A 24,557-nucleotide genomic window follows, 5' to 3' on the forward strand; every position below is an offset into this window, starting at 1 on the left:
TCAACAAAAATATTGGCATTTTCATTTATTGCACATTTTGTTTATCTTTATCGACACAGGCACATTTGCAGTAACACCATCCATTCAGAGATCATATACATCGTTATAAAATCCACCCAGGCGGGTCAAGTAGGAAGTAAACATTGACATTTGGTAAACCGGATATCATTCAAGTTTTAAGAACCATGGTTCTTAAAACTTGATGCATATATTTTTTATATATGCATATAAAGAATTCCGCATTACTCCCAAAGCTATAACAATCCATGAATAATAACTCCATAATTCTTAATGGAGTATATCGATCCAGTAGATTTGTAGGCTAGGCCTATAGATTTGTACAAGATTTGGTATTGATATCAATATGCAGTAAAATTGTTATTTTTACCTTTGTGATAAATTAATGATCAATGGATTCAGTATTTTGTGTTGTGAATATGCAGATTCTTTATGATTTATATTGATGACTGTCTTTTTCCAAAGATTCCGCACCTCAACCTCTTTAAAAAAAACAAACATTGTTTACAGTTTTGTCTTGAATATGTTCTGGTTAATAACATCCTTATTCTGGGAAAAATGTATATACACAAATCAAAGTGCATGAAAGCGGAACCTACATTCTGTGCATTTCATAACAAATTCCTGTCTTAAGATGCATTGTTGTTCCCATATTGTTTGTATGGCAGACATTTGGAAATCCGGTAAGAGGGTGACAGAGATTCAAGTGCCTGAAAAAAAAGTTTAACAAATTGGTGCATCAGGTATTCATTAAAGAAATATTGCTACTTTCCACTTGAACGTTAATATGGGGGTAATCACATTATACGGCCAACCAGCGGTGAAAGCAGAGTTGTATTGCTCGCAGTGTATTCAAGGCCACATGTGGATGTAATTATGGAATGCTGTATTCATGTAAATAGCAAATCTAATTATATAGGTCTTGCCATTACATTTATTCATTTACCAGATGCTTTTATCCAAAGCGAAATACAAGAATTCATTTACTGAAGCCAGTTGGACAAAGTTTGTACAAGGTGCTCTGCAATGGCTACATCTTGACAGCCAGGAGAGCTTTATTGCATAGAGATCTGTGAAAAGATTCATTCAATTTAGCTCCTCAGAACCATGTGACAGTTGAATTTCATAGAGGGGGCTACAGTAACTTTATCAACATAACAAACACAGCTAGAGCACAAAAGAGGATAGAAAAAGCAGCTGGGGGGAAGGTTTTCCAAACAGAAGATGTGAATGACATTCTGTAATCCTTCTGGCAAGCTGTACCGTAGGGTCTGTGAATATAAATAACTTACTATGGTATCAGCTTTGTAGTTACAATCCATGTGCATCATACCACATGACCATGATTTGACACAACTCGATGTGGAATATCCTGCCCTCTAGTCAATCAAACTGCCAACTAAACATGTTCTCCTCTCTGGCAGTGCATACAATGTAAAGATTATTATTCATTAATTAACAGTTAAAGACAGTATCTCTAGGAAGGCCTTCTTTCCTTGTCTTCTAATACATGAGAGGTGCAGGCCCTAACAGAATCTGTACGTGAAGAATCAGCACCTACAATTTGAGTCCTACGCTCAACCCTTACTGGGTGGGTGTATCAAAAGGGGCGACCCATCTGCACCCACTTATGTGCATGATATGTTAAAGGGAGAGGTACATTAACCCAAAAGTGTGTAAGCTAATTAGCGGGTAAAACACAGGTAAATCTAAAGACGCCAAAATCAACCTAGAAGGTAAATCCAGAACATTCCAATAATAGGTCAAACTAAAGGGAATGTCAACAGTTCCCAAAGGTACCTCCCACCGTCCAGGTCCAAAGCAAAATACAGAAAACCCCAACACAAGGTCTCAAGACAAACGTCCTAATTGGCTCTGAAAGAACAACCAACCAAGGCTGGTCCTGGCACTTGAAACACTAAAGCAAAGAACTGAAGAACATGGTGACTGAAGTTCATATGCAGGTAGCAGGAAACAAGGCAGTGCTGAAAACAACATGACATCATAACAGATGAAGAAACTGACAGGGACCTCTAGTGGCCAAATCAAGTCCATGACCCTGACAATTAAAGCTGTACCAAGATAAATGTATTTTATGCTTGGAGCTTCTTACAAATTATTTTAATTGAATGTCTGACTTCATAAATCCTACCAATTTCTGCAATTTCAAAAGATTTTTTGAAAAAAACTAATTTGTTTGTGTGGAGGATCTGACTGCAGCAGAAGTTGTACATGATGCATCTGCAACTGAGGGCTCAGTAGATGTCTCTGGTGTATTGTGTTACACCTCAAACCCTGAGTCAGATGTAACACATACAGGAGACGACGCTGAAAACTATTTAATCAGAAATTAACTGTGCTACGAAAGGAGAGAGGGAATTTAGGGGGGAGTTGAGGGGGTTCAGGGGGGGTGAGGTCTGGGTGAGGGGGTTCAGAGGGGTTGAGGTCTGGGGGAGGGGGTTTAGGGGGGGTGAGGTCTGGGTGAGGGGGTTCAGAGGGGTTGAGGTCTGGGGGAGGGGGTTTAGGGGGGGTGAGGTCTGGGTGAGGGGGTTCAGAGGGGTTGAGGTCTGGGGGAGGGGGTTCAGAGGGGGGTGAGGTCTGGGTGAGGGGGTTCAGGGGGGGTGAGGTCTGGGGGAGGGGGTTCAGGGGGGGTGAGGTCTGGGTGAGGGGGTTCAGGGGGGGTGAGGTCTGGGGGAGGGGGTTCAGGGGGGGTGAGGTCTGGGTGAGGGGGTTCAGAGGGGGTTTCTGTGCTGGCATGGCTGGATGACCAGGTGGCTCTGGGGGAATGGAACGGAGCAGCACAACACCTGGTCTGAGACCAGCAGAAGGAGCAGAACACCTGGTCTGAGACCAGCAGAAGGAGCAGAACACCTGGTCTGAGACCAGCAGAGGGAGCAGAACACCTTGTCTGAGACCAGCAGAGGGAGCAGAACACCTGGTCTGAGACCAGCAGAGGGAGCAGAACACCTGGTCTGAGACCAGCAGAGGGAGCAGAACACCTGGTCCGAGTTGAAACTGTTGTACCTTATGGAGGTGACAAGGAGATGTGTGGAAACCAAAACACGTTTTACTTTCAATAGTTTTCTAGAAGAAATAGCTAATTAAAACTACATATTTTAACTGCAACTGTAAGTCTATTTCTAAGAAGAAGATGGTTATTTCAGGGAATCCTCTTTCAGAAGAAAAATGAAGAAATAAACTGTGACTGTAAGTTTCTCATCATTTCCAGTAAGAGGGAAGTGTTAGAAGTGTGTCTACTGTACAGATACTGTTTCCAGACAAAGTAAACAGGGGCAGGTTTCATCAGGGTTCAAACAGGTCAGGAGTTTTTGATGACGGCTAGTAATATCCTGTGTCATTTCCTCATATTTGGTATATAAAAGGGTTGAACTCACTGCCTTAAGAAACAACAAAAGCTCAAGAACTCTGAACAGCAATGGCTGGTGAGTAATTTACTCAACATTTCATAAATGTCATTTATTATTAATATTATTTCATCATAATAACACCCATTTGTGAGAGAGATTTCCCAATATCATAGCTGTTGTCATAGTCCAGACCACTCAAACCAGTTCCTAATAATGCATCTATTAGGACTGTACTCCAGTCCTTAATACTGTGTTTCAACAGTACAAGACACTGTACAAGAGATGTTATCAGACAATTCAGTGTTTAACTATACAAAATATATAAAGGCCTATGTAGAAATTTTCTGGTTAGCTACATCAAGGATGCAAATACTGGACACCCACAGAACTCAGGTTGGTGTTTTCACAGAGAACCTCTTTTGACCTCTTGTCAATGATCTACTTCTCTCCCTCACAGACATCGAGAAACATATTTACGATGATCTCTGGAACGACAGCTTTGACATCGTTCAGCAGATTCTGAAAGCGGACTTCCTACAGGGCATGGCAAGCGTCAGGCTTTCAGCCGAGCGCTTCATGACCTTCAACCTGCAGGATATCTACTATTTAGTGAAGGTGACCGAGATGCTGGCAGAGATGAAGGGCAAACCTCAGACACCACCTGACCTCAAGGCATTCTTTGAGAATAAGTATAACAGTTACCAGAGATTTGCTGCTTCTGTTCTGAAGAAGTATTCCCTCAAGGTAAGCCTATCGGGTTTAGGAAACTGCGTTATGCTGGAAACCTTCAAGCCTGTGGTTAAGTATTTCCTTTGACAACAAAATAAAGAGCTGTCATAATGCGAACAGGCACATATTTGGTCCTGTAAAAGTTCTTCACAGGCGTTACGTAGTACAGGTCATATTCATAGCTGTAGAATTCCTGTGTAGAAAACGAACCCAAGAAGAATTGCATCATTATTACTTTCACCCTTACCTCTGCAGGACGCATCCAGCATCATTCCTGGCTCAGCAATCTCCAGCTACCTGCAAACCTACAGGGAGGCAATGACGTTGGACCCCATCTACTTTGTTGTGGCCATGCTGCCCTGTGTGAGTCTGTGGCCATACCTGGCTCAACACCTGGACATTAAGAAGAACACGGCTTACTATGAATGGAAAGAAGAAAACAAGAACTATGACCCAAGACCGGTGTACCAACCCCTGCTAGACAAGTACGCCAGCAGCATCAACCTGGGTCAAGCCAAGGATCTCTTCAGAAAGCAAATGAGCCATGAGCAGTCATTCTTTATGGCATCCCTCACAGCTAGTCCTGCCAATGCGTTACTCGGTGTGTGTCGGTCCAATGTGGATCATAGACACATTTTCATGCCATTCTCTTACTAATAACTTTGATGTGATCCTGTCCGGTTGGTAGTGCATGACACTCCATGGATACAGTGATGTACAAGAGTTGTAATTTGATCTGAAAATAAAAAGCAAATGATTATGACTGAGTTTATTTGAAGAATGAATGAATGTATCATAGGTTAGTTTGGCTCTGGGTAACTAATGTAGACTTAACAACAAAACTGGTCAAATGTCACAGTCTCTACTGTAAATGTCAGAAGAATCCAAAAACATTGTAGTACATGAGATCTGTAAAATTTGGCATCCACTTTTATTTTGATTGGCAGTGTTTTCCTAAAAGCAGTGCCCTCATTGCACACATATAAAAAGACGAGCAAAAAACAAGTTGGAAATCGTGTGACTGTAAAAAGCAGCCAAACGGTCTAGATTTCCCAACAGCCTAGAACAACACCACATGACTCTTTCAATCACAATCTTAAGGAGAAGTAAGACGGTAATCACACAAGAAATGATTGTACTTCACAGCGGCCATATTTGTTTTTGATTCACGTTTTCTGGTGGTGACTGTCCACTGTACATGTTCACCAAACCAATACTTTGACAAGTTAACCACACTGATTCCTTCACCCTACTAGGCACTTGCTCACCCACTCACTCTGTTATAATCTCTCATTTATTCATGCGGCACCAAAAATGCCCTCCGTGGGCAATAAAGATTTAATGAATTGAACGTTAGTAGCTTATGTTTACCACAAAGATCACACTTGGTTATTTGTTTCTATTTAGAAAATCTCTTAAAATTCTGGGGCACTGTAGTTTCCTATGTCACACAAAAACACAATAACTATTCACATCTTTTCTGTCAAAACGTGGGGAAGGAGAACACGACTGCTATTGGTTTTGTCTGTCGTATGACAACCGACTTTGATAACATGACAAAACAAGTTCTCCGTTTTTGCTTCTCTCCAACACGTTTCAGCCAACCAGGACGCAGGGAGAAAATGAGCTGCAGGGCAGAGGATACTTCAGGCTATATTAATCAATTAATGAACAATATTAATCAGAAACTGGCAGAAGGTCAAGTCACGCCTAGTAGCTATTTTTGTCTGGAGGTTTACCGCTTAGTGTTACTCTACATTGTGCAATCCAGAAAGTGACTTATGCAGCGGGACATGGTCCCCAGTCTCTTCTTGGATGGGGATGACTGGGGTAAAGATTGCCCAAGGATATCCCAGAAAGCCTGGTGGGAGAACTGCCAGAGATCGCACAGCATTCTTTTCATGGAGAAGGTCACTGACAGTAAACAGAAACAGGAGAAAACACAACAACAACCCCAAAAAACATCTCGACAAGTCCAAAACACAGATGTCAAGGCAAAGCTTGTTAAGGATAAGGCCAAAGGCTAAACAACTGAACCAAAGTTAAAGAGGCAGCTTAGGTACGACAGGCTACACACCCCATGCAATAGTAAACCAACTTACAAAGGTCAAAATAAAGCTATTAAGATGCTTAAAGGGAAGGCATGGCGTTACGACAGCATTGGAACATATCATCACTTTGTAAGCTTGTATTTTTCTCTTTTTTGGGGGGGAGTCAACCCTGTGATTAAAAAAATTGCATTCTAGTAAAGAGCCCTGTGCTTTTAAAGAGACAATCGAGGCCAATGTCGCACACCTGTGCCATTTGCTGCTCAACCAATCACCGACCCAGGTAGCAAATGTCTCAACAACTATTGGCTGTGGCAGCAGTGCTTAGGTTGACGCTGGGAGGCGGGGCCACCATTTACCCTCCTTCTTGCACTTTCTCTATCAACATAATATTGCACATATCGTCTGGAAGAAGGGGACAGCAGGAGAATTCAAACGGAAATCAACCCCAAAAACTAAACTACACGAGCAAATCCGTAGCTAGCGCCCGTCGCCTAAAAGTGAATGCAGTGTTATTCGTTCATCTCAGTATTTCTATATCCCTTCACTATTTTCACAAGTTTGGCCAGGTCTTCTGGCCTGCAATGCAGCCAGACTCACTTTTTGTGTTAAGCTCAAATACACCGTGCATCAACTCCAGATGCTCTGCTTTACATTCTCTGACACGGTCTACTGGCATCTGCTTAACCTGGTCTGTTAGTCTGGAAGCAACTAGGTCAAAGTGAGATGGTGAGGTGCGTGTGATTCGCTCCTCTGTGCAGCAGCGCGGGGGATTCGACGGGGTCGGCCTCAGTTGGTTTCGTATGTGGACAGCAGGGCGGCGTCCACGGGCTCCATGCAGGAGGGACAGGTGAAGGAGCGCATCAGCCAGGCGTCGATGCAGTCCACGTGGTAGATGTGCAGGCAGGGCAGGAACCTGATGGGGTCGCCATACTCAAAGTCCATCATGCAGATCACACACCTGCAGGGAGATTGGAGGGAAGGGACGCTGGTGAATATCAGGCCTTGAGCTGGCAACTGCCCACACACTGTTTGGTCATTTAAAAGAAAAAGCTCCTCAGTTCACCAGACAGCATAACTGTCCATAGGTCAGGGTCCTGGTACTGAAAGGTCAAACTCCACATAAAGAATGAACATAACTCATTCTGTCTGACTGCATGATTCTGAGGGTTGATGGTGTGTAAATACTCAATAATGTGAATAAGGGAAATATGTACATGAATATGCTTTGCTGTATTGAATTGTTTTAGAAAATAATAATAAAACAATATTCTTTAGCTTCACAGGTTGCAGAGTTTTCATGAGAACACAGCAAAGAACATGTAAAAAATGCATAACTCCCCCCCCCCCCCAAAAAAAAAACTCACTCACGTGGGTGTGTGAACAGTAGAGCAGAGATTAAAGGAGCTGAATGTAGTTGATGAGTCAAAGAAAGTGTAATGACTTTTCCAAAGAAAGTGTACCCACTTTTCCAAAGAAGTGTCAAAGTTGAGTGGCTCACCTGCCTGTTTTGCGTAGGCTGCAGCAAGTATATGCAAGTTTCAAAGTTTCATCCGGGTTCAAACAGGTTTTAATATCATGTGTCGTTTCCTCATATTTGGTGGGTCAGTGGCATATAAAAGGGTTGAACTCACTGCCTTAAGATACAACGAAAGCTCAAGAACTCTGAACAGCAATGGCTGGTGAGTAATTTACTCAACATTTCATAAATGTTATTTATTATTAATATTATTTCATAATAATATCCATTTGTGAGAGAGAATTCCCAATATCATAGCTGTTGTCGTTGTCCAGACCACTCAAACCAGTTCCTAATAATGCATAGTTTATATCTATTAGGACTGTACTCCAGTCCTTAATACTGTGTTTCAAGGGTACAAGACACTGTACAAGAGATGTTATCAGACAATTCAGTGTTTAACTATATAAAATATATAAAGGCCTATGTAGAAAAGTTCTGGTTAGCTACATTAAGGATGCAAATACTGGACACCCACAGAACTCAGGTTGGTGTTTTCACAGAGAACCTCTTTTGACCTCTTGTCAATGATCTACTTCTCTCCCTCACAGACATGGAGAAACATATTTACGATTATCTCTGGAACAGCAGCTTTGACATCGTTCAGCAGATTCTGAAAGCGGACTTCCTGCAGGGCATGGCAAGCGTCAGGCTTTCAGCCGAGAGCTTCATGAACTTCAACCTGCAGGATATCTACTATTTAGTGGAGGTGACCGAGATGCTGGCAGAGATGAAGGGCAAACCTCAGACACCACCTGACCTCATGGCATTCTTTGAGAACAAATATAACAGTTACCAGAAATTTGTTGATTTTGTTCTGAAGAAGTATTCCCTCAAGGTAAGCCTATCGGGTTTAGGAAACTGCATTATGCTGGAAACATTCAAGCCTGTGGTTAAGTATTTCCTTTGATAACAAAATAAAGAGCTGTCATAATGCGAACAGGCACATATTTGGTCCTGTAAAAGTTCTTCACGGGCGTTACGTAGTACAGGTCATATTCATAGCTGTAGAATTCCTGTGTAGAAAACGAACCCAAGAAGAATTGCATCATTATTTAACTATTACTTTCACCCTTATCTCTGCAGGACGCATCCAGCATCATTCCTGGCTCAGCAATCTCCAGCTACCTGCAAACCTACAGGGAGGCAATGACGTTGGACCCCATCTACTTTGTTGTGGCCATGCTGCCCTGTGTGAGTCTGTGGCCATACCTGGCTCAACACCTGGACATTAAGAAGAACACGGCTTACTATGAATGGAAAGAAGAAAACAAGAACTATGACCCAAGACCGGTGTACCAACCCCTGCTAGACAAGTACGCCAGCAGCATCAACCTGGGTCAAGCCAAGGATCTCTTCAGAAAGCAAATGAGCCATGAGCAGTCATTCTTTATGGCATCCCTCACAGCTAGTCCTGCCAATGCGTTACTCGGTGTGTGTCGGTCCAATGTGGATCATAGACACATTTTCATGCCATTCTCTTACTAATAACTTTGATGTGATCCTGTCCGGTTGGTAGTGCATGACACTCCATGGATACAGTGATGTACAAGAGTTGTAATTTGATCTGAAAATAAAAAGCAAATGATTATGACTGAGTTTATTTGAAGAATGAATGAATGTATCATAGGTTAGTTTGGCTCTGGGTAACTAATGTAGACTTAACAACAAAACTGGTCAAATGTCACAGTCTCTACTGTAAATGTCAGAAGAATCCAAAAACATTGTAGTACATGAGATCTGTAAAATTTGGCATCCACTTTTATTTTGATTGGCAGTGTTTTCCTAAAAGCAGTGCCCTCATTGCACACATATAAAAAGACGAGCAAAAAACAAGTTGGAAATCGTGTGACTGTAAAAAGCAGCCAAACGGTCTAGATTTCCCAACAGCCTAGAACAACACCACATGACTCTTTCAATCACAATCTTAAGGAGAAGTAAGACGGTAATCACACAAGAAATGATTGTACTTCACAGCGGCCATATTTGTTTTTGATTCACGTTTTCTGGTGGTGACTGTCCACTGTACATGTTCACCAAACCAATACTTTGACAAGTTAACCACACTGATTCCTTCACCCTACTAGGCACTTGCTCACCCACTCACTCTGTTATAATCTCTCATTTATTCATGCGGCACCAAAAATGCCCTCCGTGGGCAATAAAGATTTAATGAATTGAACGTTAGTAGCTTATGTTTACCACAAAGATCACACTTGGTTATTTGTTTCTATTTAGAAAATCTCTTAAAATTCTGGGGCACTGTAGTTTCCTATGTCACACAAAAACACAATAACTATTCACATCTTTTCTGTCAAAACGTGGGGAAGGAGAACACGACTGCTATTGGTTTTGTCTGTCGTATGACAACCGACTTTGATAACATGACAAAACAAGTTCTCCGTTTTTGCTTCTCTCCAACACGTTTCAGCCAACCAGGACGCAGGGAGAAAATGAGCTGCAGGGCAGAGGATACTTCAGGCTATATTAATCAATTAATGAACAATATTAATCAGAAACTGGCAGAAGGTCAAGTCACGCCTAGTAGCTATTTTTGTCTGGAGGTTTACCGCTTAGTGTTACTCTACATTGTGCAATCCAGAAAGTGACTTATGCAGCGGGACATGGTCCCCAGTCTCTTCTTGGATGGGGATGACTGGGGTAAAGATTGCCCAAGGATATCCCAGAAAGCCTGGTGGGAGAACTGCCAGAGATCGCACAGCATTCTTTTCATGGAGAAGGTCACTGACAGTAAACAGAAACAGGAGAAAACACAACAACAACCCCAAAAAACATCTCGACAAGTCCAAAACACAGATGTCAAGGCAAAGCTTGTTAAGGATAAGGCCAAAGGCTAAACAACTGAACCAAAGTTAAAGAGGCAGCTTAGGTACGACAGGCTACACACCCCATGCAATAGTAAACCAACTTACAAAGGTCAAAATAAAGCTATTAAGATGCTTAAAGGGAAGGCATGGCGTTACGACAGCATTGGAACATATCATCACTTTGTAAGCTTGTATTTTTCTCTTTTTTGGGGGGGAGTCAACCCTGTGATTAAAAAAATTGCATTCTAGTAAAGAGCCCTGTGCTTTTAAAGAGACAATCGAGGCCAATGTCGCACACCTGTGCCATTTGCTGCTCAACCAATCACCGACCCAGGTAGCAAATGTCTCAACAACTATTGGCTGTGGCAGCAGTGCTTAGGTTGACGCTGGGAGGCGGGGCCACCATTTACCCTCCTTCTTGCACTTTCTCTATCAACATAATATTGCACATATCGTCTGGAAGAAGGGGACAGCAGGAGAATTCAAACGGAAATCAACCCCAAAAACTAAACTACACGAGCAAATCCGTAGCTAGCGCCCGTCGCCTAAAAGTGAATGCAGTGTTATTCGTTCATCTCAGTATTTCTATATCCCTTCACTATTTTCACAAGTTTGGCCAGGTCTTCTGGCCTGCAATGCAGCCAGACTCACTTTTTGTGTTAAGCTCAAATACACCGTGCATCAACTCCAGATGCTCTGCTTTACATTCTCTGACACGGTCTACTGGCATCTGCTTAACCTGGTCTGTTAGTCTGGAAGCAACTAGGTCAAAGTGAGATGGTGAGGTGCGTGTGATTCGCTCCTCTGTGCAGCAGCGCGGGGGATTCGACGGGGTCGGCCTCAGTTGGTTTCGTATGTGGACAGCAGGGCGGCGTCCACGGGCTCCATGCAGGAGGGACAGGTGAAGGAGCGCATCAGCCAGGCGTCGATGCAGTCCACGTGGTAGATGTGCAGGCAGGGCAGGAACCTGATGGGGTCGCCGTACTCAAAGTCCATCATGCAGATCACACACCTGCAGGGAGATCGGAGGGAAGGGACGCTGGTGAATATCAGGCGTTGAGCTGACAATTGCCCACACAGAAAGAGACACCAATAACCCCCAACACACACACACACATCTGTGTCCAGTCGAAATGGATCCATTGGACCCCAGCCAATCAAAACTTGGAGACGCCTCTCAACTGGATACCGTGTCGACACAACTTTCACTAACTCTGCGCACACAGATCAGATTACCGCAGCGCTCGCTCCCCCTCCAGACTCACTCTTTGACTTTCTTGTCCGAGGGTTCCGATCCGGGATCAAAGATGCCCCTGGGGAGGTGCTGGATGAGGCCGATGCGCTGGGCGATGCGGACCTGCTCCTCCTCAGTCAGCTGGGTGGCCAGGCAGGTCTGACTCGGGGTTGGGTGGTACACCGGCACCTGGGCACGCTCCTGTGGGTGCAGAGGGGCCACAGGGCAACAAGCACGTTCAAGACCTCAACCAGAGCTGCATGGGGCGTCTCAAATGGAATTTGTGAATTGTGACATAAAGTACAATACAGAATTTGTCTTGAGTTGAATCCTCTTATGAACATCCCAGCCAGGTAGATGCTACTATAAACAATTACAGGAATCACCATCGGAATTAAATATATAACGCTAACATACAGCAAATAAACGTGATGTTCACTTCATATGTCGTCTACATTTTTGTGAAGCATGCCAATTTCATAATTTAAGGAATATGAATCCTCGAGGTTTATTAAATTCATGTCCGCCGCTTACATATCACCTGGTATGGCGGAGGAGGTTCTCCTGGTAAACTGGCCTCCGACTCGTTCAAAAGAGACAGGTCATCGGCACCTTGCGAAGACAGACAGTTCCCCATTGAAGTGGACCGCGAACAAATCCCACTTCGACCAGACAGGATAGGATTATCCCACTTCGTTTAGAAATGACTTACTAGTTTGCTGTCATTGAACTTGCTCTAACTTCGTACCAAAACTCTTATTCTAGCTAGGCTAGCACGCTGCTAGCTCAGTAGCTGGTTGGCTATGTTGCAAGGAATCCACCGAGTCGAAGAGTCGAAACAAAAAACAATAGTTTGTGCAACTTAGTTATATATATATATAGCTCTATATAGTTTATCCACCTAATTCGACTACTTCTAAGAACACTGTGAAGGACACTGGTATTTGGTCATTTGTATCTCTGGCTTGTAATGTAAACAAGACCCTGGCTTCAGCAGGATGTTACGCTTTTCAACAATTTCCGCTTTTTTTTGCTACAACCAGAGCCTGTTTAGGGATATATTAGACATTTTATGCTACAACGTTGACGGTGCAGTAGTCGTAGCCTTGACGGACAAACAAAACTGAGTTAACAAGAAGTCGAAATCTGTGACTATGGATGAGGTAAAGGTAAGTTTTTATTAATTAATTTTAATTATGGTATAACAAATGTGCCAAATGACGTTGTGTCCTTGGGCAAGGCACTTTACCCTACTTGCCTCGGGGAATGTCCCTGTACTTATGTTAGTCGCTCTGGATAAGAGCGTCTTCTAAATGACTAAATGTAAATGTAATTATTTCTGGACTATCAAAGTGACACGCTTTGGTCTCTTCCAACTTTTCAGAATGCACCTCCTCCTCCACCACTTCCACCCCCCCAACGGTCACTCAAACATTACTCCAATACCTCCACCCCACCATGCCCAGGCCAGGCAGCCATCCCATTTGCTCCACATGAGAGTGAATACCCAGTCCAGGAAACCAACCCTACACCAGGCCAACTTCCTGGCACACTGGTACACACAGCCTCTCTTTTTCCACAAAAGACCACTTCACTAATGAAATAACTTCTACTTTTATCACCAGTAAATTACATTAATACAGTAATGCTGACGTGTGCACAAGTATATGTCTGCTGTGTGCAGCTTTTCATTTATTTTCACCTTCTGTTTTTATGGTCCTGCCCAGCTCACTCCAGACGATGAGCAAGCCGTTGGCAACGTAAGAGGACAGCGTCATGCTTGCTGCTATCTAGAACTTTTGTTAGTAAAGGTGCAGAAAATGTTGCATTTAGTGCCATCTGAATTATACGTTTTTTTTTTTTTCTTCTTTCAGTTAATGGATTTGGTACTTGATCTGTCTTGGGACGAGGTACGTCAGGTATACATGGCCTGCAACAAAAATGGAGAACTTGCTGCTGACATTCTGCTGAACCCATGAGGGAGCATTTCCAGCCCAATTGCCTGTGATCAACACTGTCCGCCCTCTATCGATCTAAGTTGTGATTTGAGCATTTTCGCAATTGGAAAGAGCTTTAAAAAAAGGGTGAAAGGAGGATTAGTTAGTTGCTACAAGTCTCGCATCAAATAGGCTGAATATACAAGCATACCTATGGGCAGTCATTTGCTAACCTTGTCCCCTGATTACTGCAGCCCTTTAACCACTACACTACACCCCACCGCTGAGCTAAGCCCCCTAGCCTGCCTCAGTAAAAATGAATGCACGTTTACACATAAAGAAAATGTTGTTTAGATCAATGGTCATGTGATGAATAACCCCGCACTGCATGAATGTTGAAGAATTTGTAATTGGTCAGATAGGGCTGTAGGTGTTTAGCACCAAAGCACCTCTTTTATGTTATCCATTTTCAATAAACCTGGCAGTTTGACCCACTGGTTCACAACAAGTTATTTAGTAAAGGTTTGCTATATAGCTAGGTTACGTATTGACGTGTGCCCTCTGGGTTTTGGAGCTGGTTCCCAAACACACAAGTCTCGTCTCTCATCACAACAGAAAGAGACGACACAGCTGAATGCTACAGTCAAGAACATCCTTTTTATTCAATCAGACGCTGGGTTTCTCAAACTGTGTTTTTCTTCTTATGGAAAAGAAACTGTAATTAACACATGCATTTCACCTAGAGCTCTCGAGGGGTGTTCTCACAAAGACGTGGGCTCTGCTTAGAGGGGGGAAAGGGGGGGCATGGAACGGGGGGGGGGGGGGGGGTCTGGGAGGGTCAAAGGGCACTGTCTGAACACCTCAAACCCCTCACTGTTATGAGAAAAACAAAAGGGAAACAATATCAAACGAAACAGAGGCGAACGGCCCAGCATGAGGGGATGAAGGGGTGAGACGGTAGGGTCTGTACTGTTGATGGGGGGGTTGGTGTGTTTTTTGTCCATGGCTAATACTGTTGTTCCAGGTTTACTTGATTTAAACCCCACTACGCTAATAATACTAAAGAAAGGTTGGTTGGTGTGTGTGTGTGTGTACTGGTGATGCACGACCCCTTTTCTCAGCCTCATGAAGGATCAGTCCACTGATAAGGTGCGTGTAGCTTCATTTACAGTCAAATAATCTCTTAAAGAGAATCTCAACGACAGCATACCCTGATAGCAAAATATAAAAAGAAAAAAAAATCCAAATTCAAGTGAAGAAAAAAAAAGAAAGAAAGGAAATGACAAGGGAAACAGAATAAATACCCCCAAATGAAAACAGACTTCCTCAGTCACAGCAGCCCTTTGTAACGTCACTTAAACTCAAACATTCTCCCAAGACCTCGACCCCCCCAGTCATCAGGCCCCGATGTCGGCCCTTCGATCCAGGGCACCCCCCAAAAAGCCCATCGGTGTAATTTGTTCACTTACATTAGCTGTTGAATGGAGAAGCTGAAGAGATGGGTATGGTCATACAATGTGAAGCATACAGACAAGAATAACATGTGAGCTAACTGCATTCTGCTCAGACAAAAAGTTTCTGCAATTTTTTTTTTCTCCCCCGACCCTTCCATCGCCTGGAAGGCGGGAGAGAGACGGGGGGAGAGAGACGGACACACAGTTACAGACTACTCCCAGTGTCTAAGAGAGAGAGAGAACAGACAGAGGACACGGAGGGGAAGAAAAAAAGCAAGAGCGGAACAAGAACAAGTTTTTTTTTTTTTTTTTTTTGCCTTTTCGTTTGTTTTTTTTTTGTCATCATTTATCAATAAAAAGTAAATAACTAATTCACACCAGTTTCCTTTTTGTACTATATATATACGGCTTTGAAAAGGAAGAGGATATAGGGGAAGTACAATGGAAGGGATTATTTTCGAAGGTGGGGGACAAAGTTGCCCCTAAGTGCTGACCCAGGGTCAGCTGAGCTCTCGCGCTCCTCTCCTCCAATGGGGTAGAGGAGGTTATGACAGGGTCATGGCGGGATCACCTGATCCTGGGTCTGCATTCGGGGCCAACTTGCTACCTCCGACCCTTTTTCGGAGGGCGATCTGGATTACAAAATGGAGTCTGTGAACAAAAGGCACTTTTAAGGGACAACCTTTAACTGCTGGGAAACTATACACTACGGCACAAGCACTATTCAGGAGTCATTTACAGGGGAAGGGGCGGGTCGGAGGGGCGGGAGCTGACCTTGCTGAACCGGGCTCAGATTGACTTCTCATAAGCACCATTCGGAGCTGCCATCTTACCCTTATACTGTAGTCCTGTAATCTGTGGTTTGCTCTGAGAGAGACAGAGAGAGAAAGAGGGAGAGAGGAATCTAAACTAGAAGACACTTGACTAAAACTCAGCTCACGTTACAAACATCTCCCTCTTGTGCCAAGGCAACAATCCGATTGGGCTCATCCAAATTTTGAAAAAACAAGAAAGGAGATCTTCTCAGAGGGGGATCCCAGGATAGAGAGCATCTCCCACAGCGAGGGAGATCTTGTCATGTGATGCCAATAAGATGCATGAGTTCAAAACGAATGGGTTTGAATCGGGATCGGGTGTGGTCGAACTGGTGAATGCTGGGTTTTTAACGGAGAGATGCTGTTCATGAGAGTCAACTGGCTGTGTTAACTGTTTTAGGGGCCCGATTCTTCTACGGGTGTGAAGGGATTACATTGTTGAATTGGAAGTTGTGGGCTTAATAGTACAGGTCTGTTTCTAAAGGTTGAACCAAAATGCCTTTTATGTCACAACCTATTGGTATAGGAACCCCTCCCCCCACTCATTACAAATAGAAGAATACAAACAGGAAGAGGAATAATGCTGTTTCCTAAAACGGTTCACTGTTTTGTTCATTACCATTCATTTATAATAGGTTGAATGTACTTTGTTTAAAAGCACCGGTTTTCATCTCACGATATAATAATTTTGTAGAAATGTTTCCTTCAGCCCTCCCACATTTTTTTTTTATAAACAAATGATTACACAGAAAACATTTAAAAAAAGAGACAAAGGAAATAAAAACAAATATCCCCAACTTACAAAGACTAGGATCTTTCATGGCCCTCTAGTTTAGAGTCCAGGAGCTTATGGACTTGAAACAAATAGATTTTTTTTTCTCTTTTCTCGTAGCTTTCTTAAAAATCTCTAACAGACAAACACAATTATCTACCCAATGCATTGCACGTGGCTCAATCGACACATATTTTTCAATAATAATACTTTCCATCAAAAAACAAACACTTTTTTTTCTTCAATCCTACTGTCGATTTTAGACATGTTTCATCTATTTGCATGGTGGACTTTTTCCCGAAGGCTGCACTGTAGATTGTGTGTGTGTGAGTGTCAAATCTTACTGGTTACAGTGACGCGATGTCACTTAGGGGGACTGAGGTTCAGAAAATAACTAGACTGCCAATCAGCTTGTGAAGGTAAAAGTTTGAAAAGAGCATACATCATAAATATATATGTATAAGATCTCTCTCTCTCTCTCTCTCTCTTAGAAAACAACAACAGTTTGCAGTGCTCTGTAAAGACCTGTTAGGGGCCAAATGGTTTCCTTTTTTATAAATGCTACCATTGCGTGTAGCTTTAGCTTATATGAGAACACAGGACCTCAATTTGAGTTTATTACTAATTGCATGAGGGGAGTAAAGAGGCACTTTTCTATAGATTGTTATAGTCTTAATATATGGTTTTAGTACATAGAGCTAATTTGACTAGAAGCTGAAAGTTGTGAGTACAGCCAGTACTATCCCTGCATATGGAGCCAACAGCTGGGCAGTCCAGTTATTTTGTGACTTGGATTTTTGAATTATTGTGTCATGGTGAAATTAATATCAATAACAATTTCATAAGAAACATTTAAGGTAGAAAAAAAAAAGAATCTCAAATGAAATGATGAAAAACCATTAACAAAGGCAGTTTAGAGACCATAATATAAAGGCTTCCATTTTATTTTTCAAAATCAGGCTGTTGGTGTCTGTTGGCGTGCACTGCCGTATGCTGCTGTGTGTGTGTGTGTGTGCTCCTTAAACTCATATGTGACAGGACGGCGGACACAGGGTGAAGTGGTACCAGGGGATGCAGTCGAAATTGAACGAGTGTTTGAGTCTGGTTTGAGACATTAGTTTTTCTGTTGTTAAGTGAAGTCTGAGTGATAAGATTAGTTTTACTGCAAAAAAAAAAAAAATCTCTTGATGACAAATTAAAGAACATTGAACATGATCAACCCAAGTGAGACAAAACCAAAACCAATCCAGCAAACAAATAAAAATTATGCAAGAAACCGGCTACAAACAAAATGAAAGCTAAAGTAAAATGTGTATGTATGGTATGTCCATGCTATGAAAAACAAGATGTTGCTGTTGCTTTATTAGTTGTGTGTACTACACTGTTCTGAACAGAGGATGGTCATTGAGTGTGTTTGCGTGAGTGTGTGTATTCTGGTATGTGCATTCTTATAGGTGTGTGTGTGTGTGTGTGCATGCTGCAAGCTCGCGCGTGTGTGTGTGTCAGGGCTCTAAACGTTGGCCACGGCCACAGCCACAGCCACAGCCCAGCGTTTGCATCAAACCAACACTGACCTACTCGCTTCGCTCTTGTCTGACCATCAATGTGCAATACTGTTCCATCCCTTATTGTTATCAATAGTGCATAGGTGTGGGGATGAAAAAGCACATAGTTAGTGTTGTGACTGTCTGTCGTGTGTTCGCCCGCGGCTCATGGCTATCACAGGAGGACTTGGTCCTGATATTCTGACAGGTAAACAAAGACCAGCCGTTTAGTGCAGATGTCACACCATTGGATGGTGTCACCGTTATTGGCCAATCGGAAAAATGGGGGAGATTCAGGGCTGAGCGAATCGAGCGGCAGTGAGGTTGTGTCGCCGGGCGGGATGCGTGGCTGCGGGGCGTTCACCGGGCCCTGGCCACCGAGGTGAGAGAGGGAGAGGGAACAAGGGAGCCAGGGGTAAGCACCTGGAGGATGATTGCTTGGAGAATACCAACTGGGTTAATTTGAGGTGAAACCTAACCAATTATTTTATGTCCAATTTCTTTTATGGTTTTAGTTGCTTTTTGCAGTCGAAGTTGGATGGATCTCTTAGCCATTGCCATGGAGTTTCATTGTGGAAATATACAAAAAAAAGGAAAATATAAAAACATCAAACTTAATAATTGGTCAGTTTTCAGGCCTTTTTGAGCTTGCTTTTCCAACATTTCACGTGTGACAGGTCTTCCTCCTTGCATTCAGAGTCTGTCCACTCCAACTCATCCCATCGAAGCCGTCTGTGGTGAGCGTTGGTTGGCTGAGTTTTTTCCTGCTCAAATGGTATTGGGTAGCTAGGGGGTCCTATGGCGACGGATTGTTGTTTTGGACAGTGACGGCGAGAGAGAAATACTTAATTGTCAGCAGTTCCTTTTTTCAGTGTGTTTTTCTGTTTTTCCAAATTTTCATGACACAATTTCAGCTGTTGATTCAGGAAGGCCTTGTCAGAGGAACCACGACTGCAAAAACAAGATGAGAAATATTTGGTTAATCATTTTTGTAATTTACTTTCTTTTCTTTTCATTTTATTTGATTCATTTCAAACAGTTACAACAGGAAATGTATGAGGAAGTTGCTTTATTTTTGCATCGTGAATAATGTGTGACCACTAGAGGGCCTACTTCCATTGCAACTGTTTTCTCCCGGTGGCGTTAGGTAAAGACCACATGACCACATGTAAAGTGACTGTCTCTAGGACCCATCAAAACACATTTCCAAAGTTCCAAACTCATAGGAGACAAACAGTAAACCGTCTAACAGACTCCGGTTGATTTCAATCTCTGAGGAGCAGTAAAAAAAAAAGTTAAAAAAAAGAAAGGAAGAAGAATCTCAGTTCTTCTTTTGGACTTTATAAAAAGCCCCGAGCCCGAGTAGAACTGCACTCGAATGCGTCTGCTGCGTCAGTCTACATGTAAGGTGGGTTGTGAGTGAGTTGACGAGGGGCGGGGTGCGGGTCTCTACGTCTGGGGCATGAAGCCGGTCAGGCAGGCTACTCCCCGGGTCAGGTTGCAGGGGTTAGATAAGAGGGGCAGAGCAGAGAGGAGGAGGGTGGCTGGCAGGGCCTGCTCTGCCCTGGCTCTCGCCCACATTCCACAGGTCCCGCTCGGGGAGGTGAGGAGGATCGGCCCCTCGCCGGTGGGGTGAGGGGGTGGAGGAAAGGGGCGTCACTTTCTCCAGTGTTACAGAAAGGAAAACGCTTCTTGAAGGACCTGGCGATAGTCTCTCTCTTTCCTTCTCCTCTACCCTGCCCATGGTTCTCTGGGCCTGCTGAAACTCCTCCTCCCATCTCCACCCCCCCCCCCTCTCCCAGCACTCCAAATGTAATCCTTGGCAGTAGAGAGTGACCACCCCCCCCCACCCCCCCTTCAAGTCCAAATTCAACTGCCTATGACATCATGTCTGGTTGCCCGCAGCAACCAGACAGCCGGGACGTGACTTTGCTGTGTGTGGAAGTGCAGCAAGCTTCAACGAACTCTCCTCCTCTCTCGCTCCCTCTTTCCCGACCCTCCTCGCTCCTGCAGGGTCTGGGTCCAGCCACCAGGGAGCTCCTTAGACCAGCGTTTCTCTCCTCTGACTCTTGTTCTGCCCGGGCTGTCTGCGCTGAAACACTTTTCCGTGTCCTGGCTGCGTGTGTGTGTGTGAGTGTGTGTGTGTGAGTGTGTGTGTGCCTGGCTGGCTGGCGGAGCTGGCTGCCCTCACACACTCCCACTGTGAAGCTGTCCATATGTTGCAGAGCAGCAGGAGGGTCGGGGAGCTGTGGTCCTGGTGGTGCTGGAGGCCCAGGCTGACCAGAGAGGTTCAGCTCCCCACACCGCCCCGGCCTGCTGGCTCACTGCTGCACATGGAACTCTGCTGCACATGGAACTCTGCCTCACATGGAACTCTGCCTCACATGGAACTCTGCTGCACATGGAACTCTGCCTCACATGGAACTCTGCTGCACATGGAACTCTGCCTCACATGGAACTCTACTGTACATTTAGCTCTGCTGTTCATGGAACTCTACTGTACATTTAGCTCTGCTGTTCATGGAACTCTACTGTACATTTAGCTCTGCTGTTCATGGAACTCTGCTGCACATGGAACTCTGCCTCACATGGAACTCTACTGTACATTTAGCTCTGCTGTTCATGGAACTCTACTGTACATTTAGCTCTGCTGTTCATGGAACTCTACTGTACATTTAGCTCCGCTGTTCATGGAACTCTGCTGCACATGGAACTCTACTGTTCATGGAGCTGTACAGAACTATACTGCACATGGAACTCTCCTGAACTCTACTGTACACGTAGCTCTACTGTACGTATATGTAGCGCTGTGTCTCTGTTCATCCCTGTTATAAAGGCGGAGGAGGCTGGTCCGAGCGGAATCCTTTTGACTGGTTTCTGCCCTCCGTTGCTCTTTGTAGGGGTTGAGGGAAGGGGATGAGAAAACTGTAGCTGACGTGCACTTTGTTTAAGGGTGTGTGTGTGTGGGTGTGTGCGTGCGTGAAACAGTTGCGACTGTGGGAGAGAGGGGTGGAGGTAGGGGCCCAGAATTCAGGAGAGGGGGGGGGGTGAGGACGATAGGCAGAAGATAAATAGAGAGAGAGTGGGAGAGAGAGGGTGAGGGAGGGAGATAGAGGGAGATAGAGGGAGGGAGATAGAGAGAGATAGAGAGAAAGAGAGAGAGAGAGAGAGAGAGAGAGAGAGGGAGGGAGAGAGGGAGGGAGATAGAGGGAGGGAGATAGAGAGAGATAGAGAGAAAGAGAGAGAGAGAGAGAGAGAGAGAGGGAGGGAGGGAGGGAGGGAGGGAGGGAGGGAGGGAGGGAGGGAGGGAGGGAGGGAGGGAGGGAGGGAGGGAGGGAGGGAGGGAGGGAGGGAGGGAGGGGAGGGGTGGAATGCAGATTGCTTCCATGTGTGGGGCTCTCAGTGTTGGCTGGAGGCAGGTGTGGTGGTCCTAACCAGAGAAGCTGTGTCTGGAGCAGAGGACACCCCAGGCACACAGCCACGCAACACAGAATGACACACACATTCACACACAAACACACACATTAACACACACACACACACATACACACACACGTACACGCACATTCCCACACACACACACACATTCACACACACGTACACGCACATTCCCACACACACACACACACACATTCACACACACGTACACGCAGGAGATGAGAGGGGGAAGGGAGGACAAGTGGAGGAGGAGAATGAGGAGAGGAAGGACGAAAAGGATCAGAAGGAAAGGAGAGGAGGAAGGGAGGAGAACTCGAGGGGGGGAGGAGGGGAGGTACCTGAGTCTGCTGGGGGATGTTCAGAAAGTTGTCCCGTGCTCCGATGCTGACAAACCTGTTGGGAGCTGTGGAGCCTGGCGTGGAGTATGCTGCAGGGACAAACACACACGCACACACACACACACACACACACACACTGGGCTCAGCAATGTGCTTCGGAAAAATCGAGTCATTGTCAACTGTCAGTGATTTCAAACTGTGATTCTCTGGAGTCTCCTAACGGTGATGGAGGAAGGACTGAGTCTCATGGTCATAGCTGGTCCTACTGCAGGTCCAACGGAGTCCCAATGAGACTGGGAGAGACTGCGATAGCGTCAATGAAGCTCACTTTATCGGACCAATTTGAAAAACAGATGCGTCCAAATGGGATCGGGTATTATTCGAATCCATCAGTCGGATGGTTGATTCACAGAAAGGGCAGGCTTCTCCTGTCAGTCCTATGGCCAACTCAGCAGCCCCTGGTACAGTCATGCTGTCTCTAGGGGAGGGGTGGGGGGGTGACCTGGGGAGTGGGGGGGGGGGGGGCTGTAGGCTATAGGAGGAACCTGGGGAGAGGGGGGGGGTGGCTCAATAGAAAAGGCATAACCAGAAATATCAAATTCAGGGCAGTTGTGTTCGCTGGACTCCAAATGGGCAATGTGACTGAGAGGGCTGTCCTGGACTGGACTGAGGGTGGTGGGGGGTCAGGAGGAGGTGTGGGAGTGACTGAGGTTTCTGAGGAGGTGGGGTTGCGTGAGAATGTGTGGGAGGTTGTGTACGTGTATGCGTGTGTATGTGTGTGTATGTGTGTGTGTGTGTGGGGGGGGGGGGAATTACGTCGTCTTGAAAAAAAGTCTGAGACCAAATGATAGAGAAATCAAGAAAAATTACAGTGAAGACATGTCGAAGGGGAGAAGAAAGGTGGCATTTATTTATATAGATATGGCATATAAATAAATAGAAGGGGAAAAAAAAAGAAGAAAAGATACTGAGAGGCGGAGGAGGGGGAGAAGTGGGAAGGAGAGGACGGAGGGTGGGGGGGGGGGGGGGGGGAGTAAAGAAACGGAGCATGTTCCCCGCTGACTCCGTCCAGTGCCCCTCTCTCCGTGTGCCTCTACCGGGGGCCCGACTCAAGCACACACACACCTGCCCCCCACCCCACCCCACCCCCCCCATCCCACAACCCCCTTCACAGTGACCCCACCACCAACGGCGGCCCCCCCCCTCCCTAGCCCGCGACCGGGGCAGTGCACGCGCTCCTCCTCACCCGCCTGACTCATTAGGAAAAGCTTGATTGGTGTATATATTGTTTATGTTCAGATCGTTTTTTGTTTGTTGTCGTTGTTTGAGATTTCCGTGTTTGTTTGCTGTTTTGGGGGTGAGGGTGGGGTGGGGGGGGGGGGGGGGGGTCCGTTTCTTCGTTTCCTAATTGTTGTGAGACTTGATGTGGAGCAGGGCTGGGGGAATTGAAGGTATAAAGTGGGGCAGGATGCTGTTTTGGAGTCCACGCCAACTGCCCTCATTTGTTCCCTTAAAAAAGAAAGAAGTCAAAAGAAACCAAACAGAGGAGGGAGAAGAAGAAGAAGAAGAAGAGAGGATATGAGAATATATCAAATCAACAAAAGGGGCGGAGGAAGGGAGGGGGGAAAAAGATAGAAACGAAATGAGAGAGGGAGGAGTGTGGTGGAGGGGGGGGGGGGGGGGATTGTGTAGCTGCTGTCACAGATGGACATGCATAGTCTGGGCTGATCAAAGGCTAGCGGCCAGACACTGGCTGTACACACAGGCCCCTGGTCCCCCCCCCCCCCCCCCAACCCCCCCACACCTCTCTGGAACAAACACATCAAATAGAAGGGAGAGAAGCTACACTGCCTCCTGTGGTGCTAGCAGGAAACCCAACACCAGAGAGAGAGGGAGAGAGAGAGAGACAGAGACGGAGAGACAGGGAGAGAGAGACTGAGAGACGGAGAGAGAGAGACAGGGAGAGAGACAGACAGAGAGAGAGAGAGACAGAGAGAGACAGTGAGAGAGAGAACGAGAAGATTAAGGGATAGAGGAGAAGGTTTGACGAGCTGAGAGAGAGAGAGAGAAAAGGAGAGCGAGCGAGCGAGAGACGTCCCAAACAATAGAGAATAAAGACGCAGGAAGACAAGAAAGAGAGAGAGAGATGAGTTTGAAAGGGAATCTCTGACACAGGCGTGGTGTTCTGCCTCTGCACAGCAGAGTGGGTTAGGAACCAGACTGCTCCAGTATACTCCAGGGTGGGGGTGGGGGTGGGGTGTGGAGGGCGGGGGGGGGGGGGGGGCTGCTGGGTCGCTAGGAGGAAGAGGAGGAGCCCCAAAACGACACTTGGCCACCACTACAACCTCACAGAGGGTTTTGAGAGGGTGCTCTAGGGCTAACTTCTTGCTAAAGCGGCTAATTCCTATGGATTGTTGTTGGTTCTTCCTAGCGGGAGTTGGGCCAGCTAATGGTGCTGGAGGGTCGGGGGGGGGGGGGGGGTCACTTACACGGAGATGCGGGCGAGGTGAGTCCG

General features: G+C 45.3%; 4 protein-coding genes across 13 annotated transcripts in view; 2 read left to right on the top strand and 2 right to left on the bottom strand.

The window, feature by feature from the left end:
* Positions 1-3,818: 3,818 nt before the first annotated feature.
* Positions 3,819-4,875, top strand: LOC146237761 (uncharacterized; the record flags this gene model as incomplete). Its single annotated transcript, XM_084685964.1, has 2 exons — positions 3,819-4,130; positions 4,371-4,875. Coding segments are annotated over 2 exons (714 nt in total), but the record flags the coding sequence as incomplete, so codon positions are not given.
* A 152-nt stretch (positions 4,876-5,027) lies between these two features.
* On the bottom strand, positions 5,028-12,718 carry rnf11a (ring finger protein 11a). Its single transcript, XM_084686109.1, has 4 exons — positions 12,286-12,718; positions 11,776-11,945; positions 9,168-11,522; positions 5,028-7,124 (listed from the first exon to the last, which is right to left on the bottom strand). Exons 1-3 carry the CDS (start codon positions 12,379-12,381, stop codon positions 11,351-11,353), a joined length of 438 nt encoding a protein of 145 aa, XP_084542235.1. The 5' UTR covers positions 12,382-12,718; the 3' UTR covers positions 5,028-7,124; positions 9,168-11,350.
* On the top strand, positions 7,777-9,273 carry LOC146237763 (uncharacterized). Its single transcript, XM_084686107.1, has 3 exons — positions 7,777-7,845; positions 8,234-8,520; positions 8,769-9,273. Exons 1-3 carry the CDS (start codon positions 7,839-7,841, stop codon positions 9,168-9,170), a joined length of 696 nt encoding a protein of 231 aa, XP_084542233.1. The 5' UTR covers positions 7,777-7,838; the 3' UTR covers positions 9,171-9,273.
* Positions 12,719-14,319: 1,601 nt separating the features above from the next.
* The window catches only part of nfixa (nuclear factor I/Xa), a 113,357-nt gene continuing 103,119 nt past the window's right edge, over positions 14,320-24,557 (bottom strand). For 8 of the 10 annotated variants that reach the window (XM_084686101.1, XM_084686096.1, XM_084686095.1 and 5 more), the window contains 3 exons: positions 24,532-24,557; positions 22,043-22,131; positions 14,320-19,217 (listed from right to left, as the gene is read on the bottom strand). The exon at positions 24,532-24,557 is cut by the window's right edge and continues 122 nt beyond it. In XM_084686101.1, coding sequence (XP_084542227.1) covers positions 19,203-19,217; positions 22,043-22,131; positions 24,532-24,557 — 130 coding nt within the window. In that variant the 3' untranslated portion in view covers positions 14,320-19,202. The remainder of the gene's footprint in view (positions 19,218-22,042; positions 22,132-24,531) is intronic. The other 2 variants (XM_084686102.1, XM_084686100.1) reach the window with 1 other exon arrangement.

The sequence above is a fragment of the Hypomesus nipponensis genome, chromosome 21 (assembly GCF_054491055.1).
Source record: "Hypomesus nipponensis isolate SF chromosome 21, ASM5449105v1, whole genome shotgun sequence".
NCBI classification, from domain to species: Eukaryota; Metazoa; Chordata; class Actinopteri; order Osmeriformes; family Osmeridae; genus Hypomesus; species Hypomesus nipponensis.

What these genes read in the sequence shown, in the direction of transcription:
- LOC146237763 (XM_084686107.1), top strand. An exon ending in TGAAGAAGTATTCCCTCAAG is followed by an intron (nt 8,521 to 8,768) that starts GTAAGCCTATCG and finishes TTATCTCTGCAG; the next exon opens with GACGCATCCAGCATCATTCC.
- rnf11a (XM_084686109.1), bottom strand. Translation starts at nt 12,381, where the DNA reads ATGGGGAACTGTCTGTCTTCGCAAGGTGCCGATGACCTGTCTCTTTTG. An exon ending in AACCTCCTCCGCCATACCAG is followed by an intron (nt 11,946 to 12,285) that starts GTGATATGTAAG and finishes CTGCACCCACAG; the next exon opens with GAGCGTGCCCAGGTGCCGGT. An exon ending in TCGGACAAGAAAGTCAAAGA is followed by an intron (nt 11,523 to 11,775) that starts GTGAGTCTGGAG and finishes ATCTCCCTGCAG; the next exon opens with GTGTGTGATCTGCATGATGG.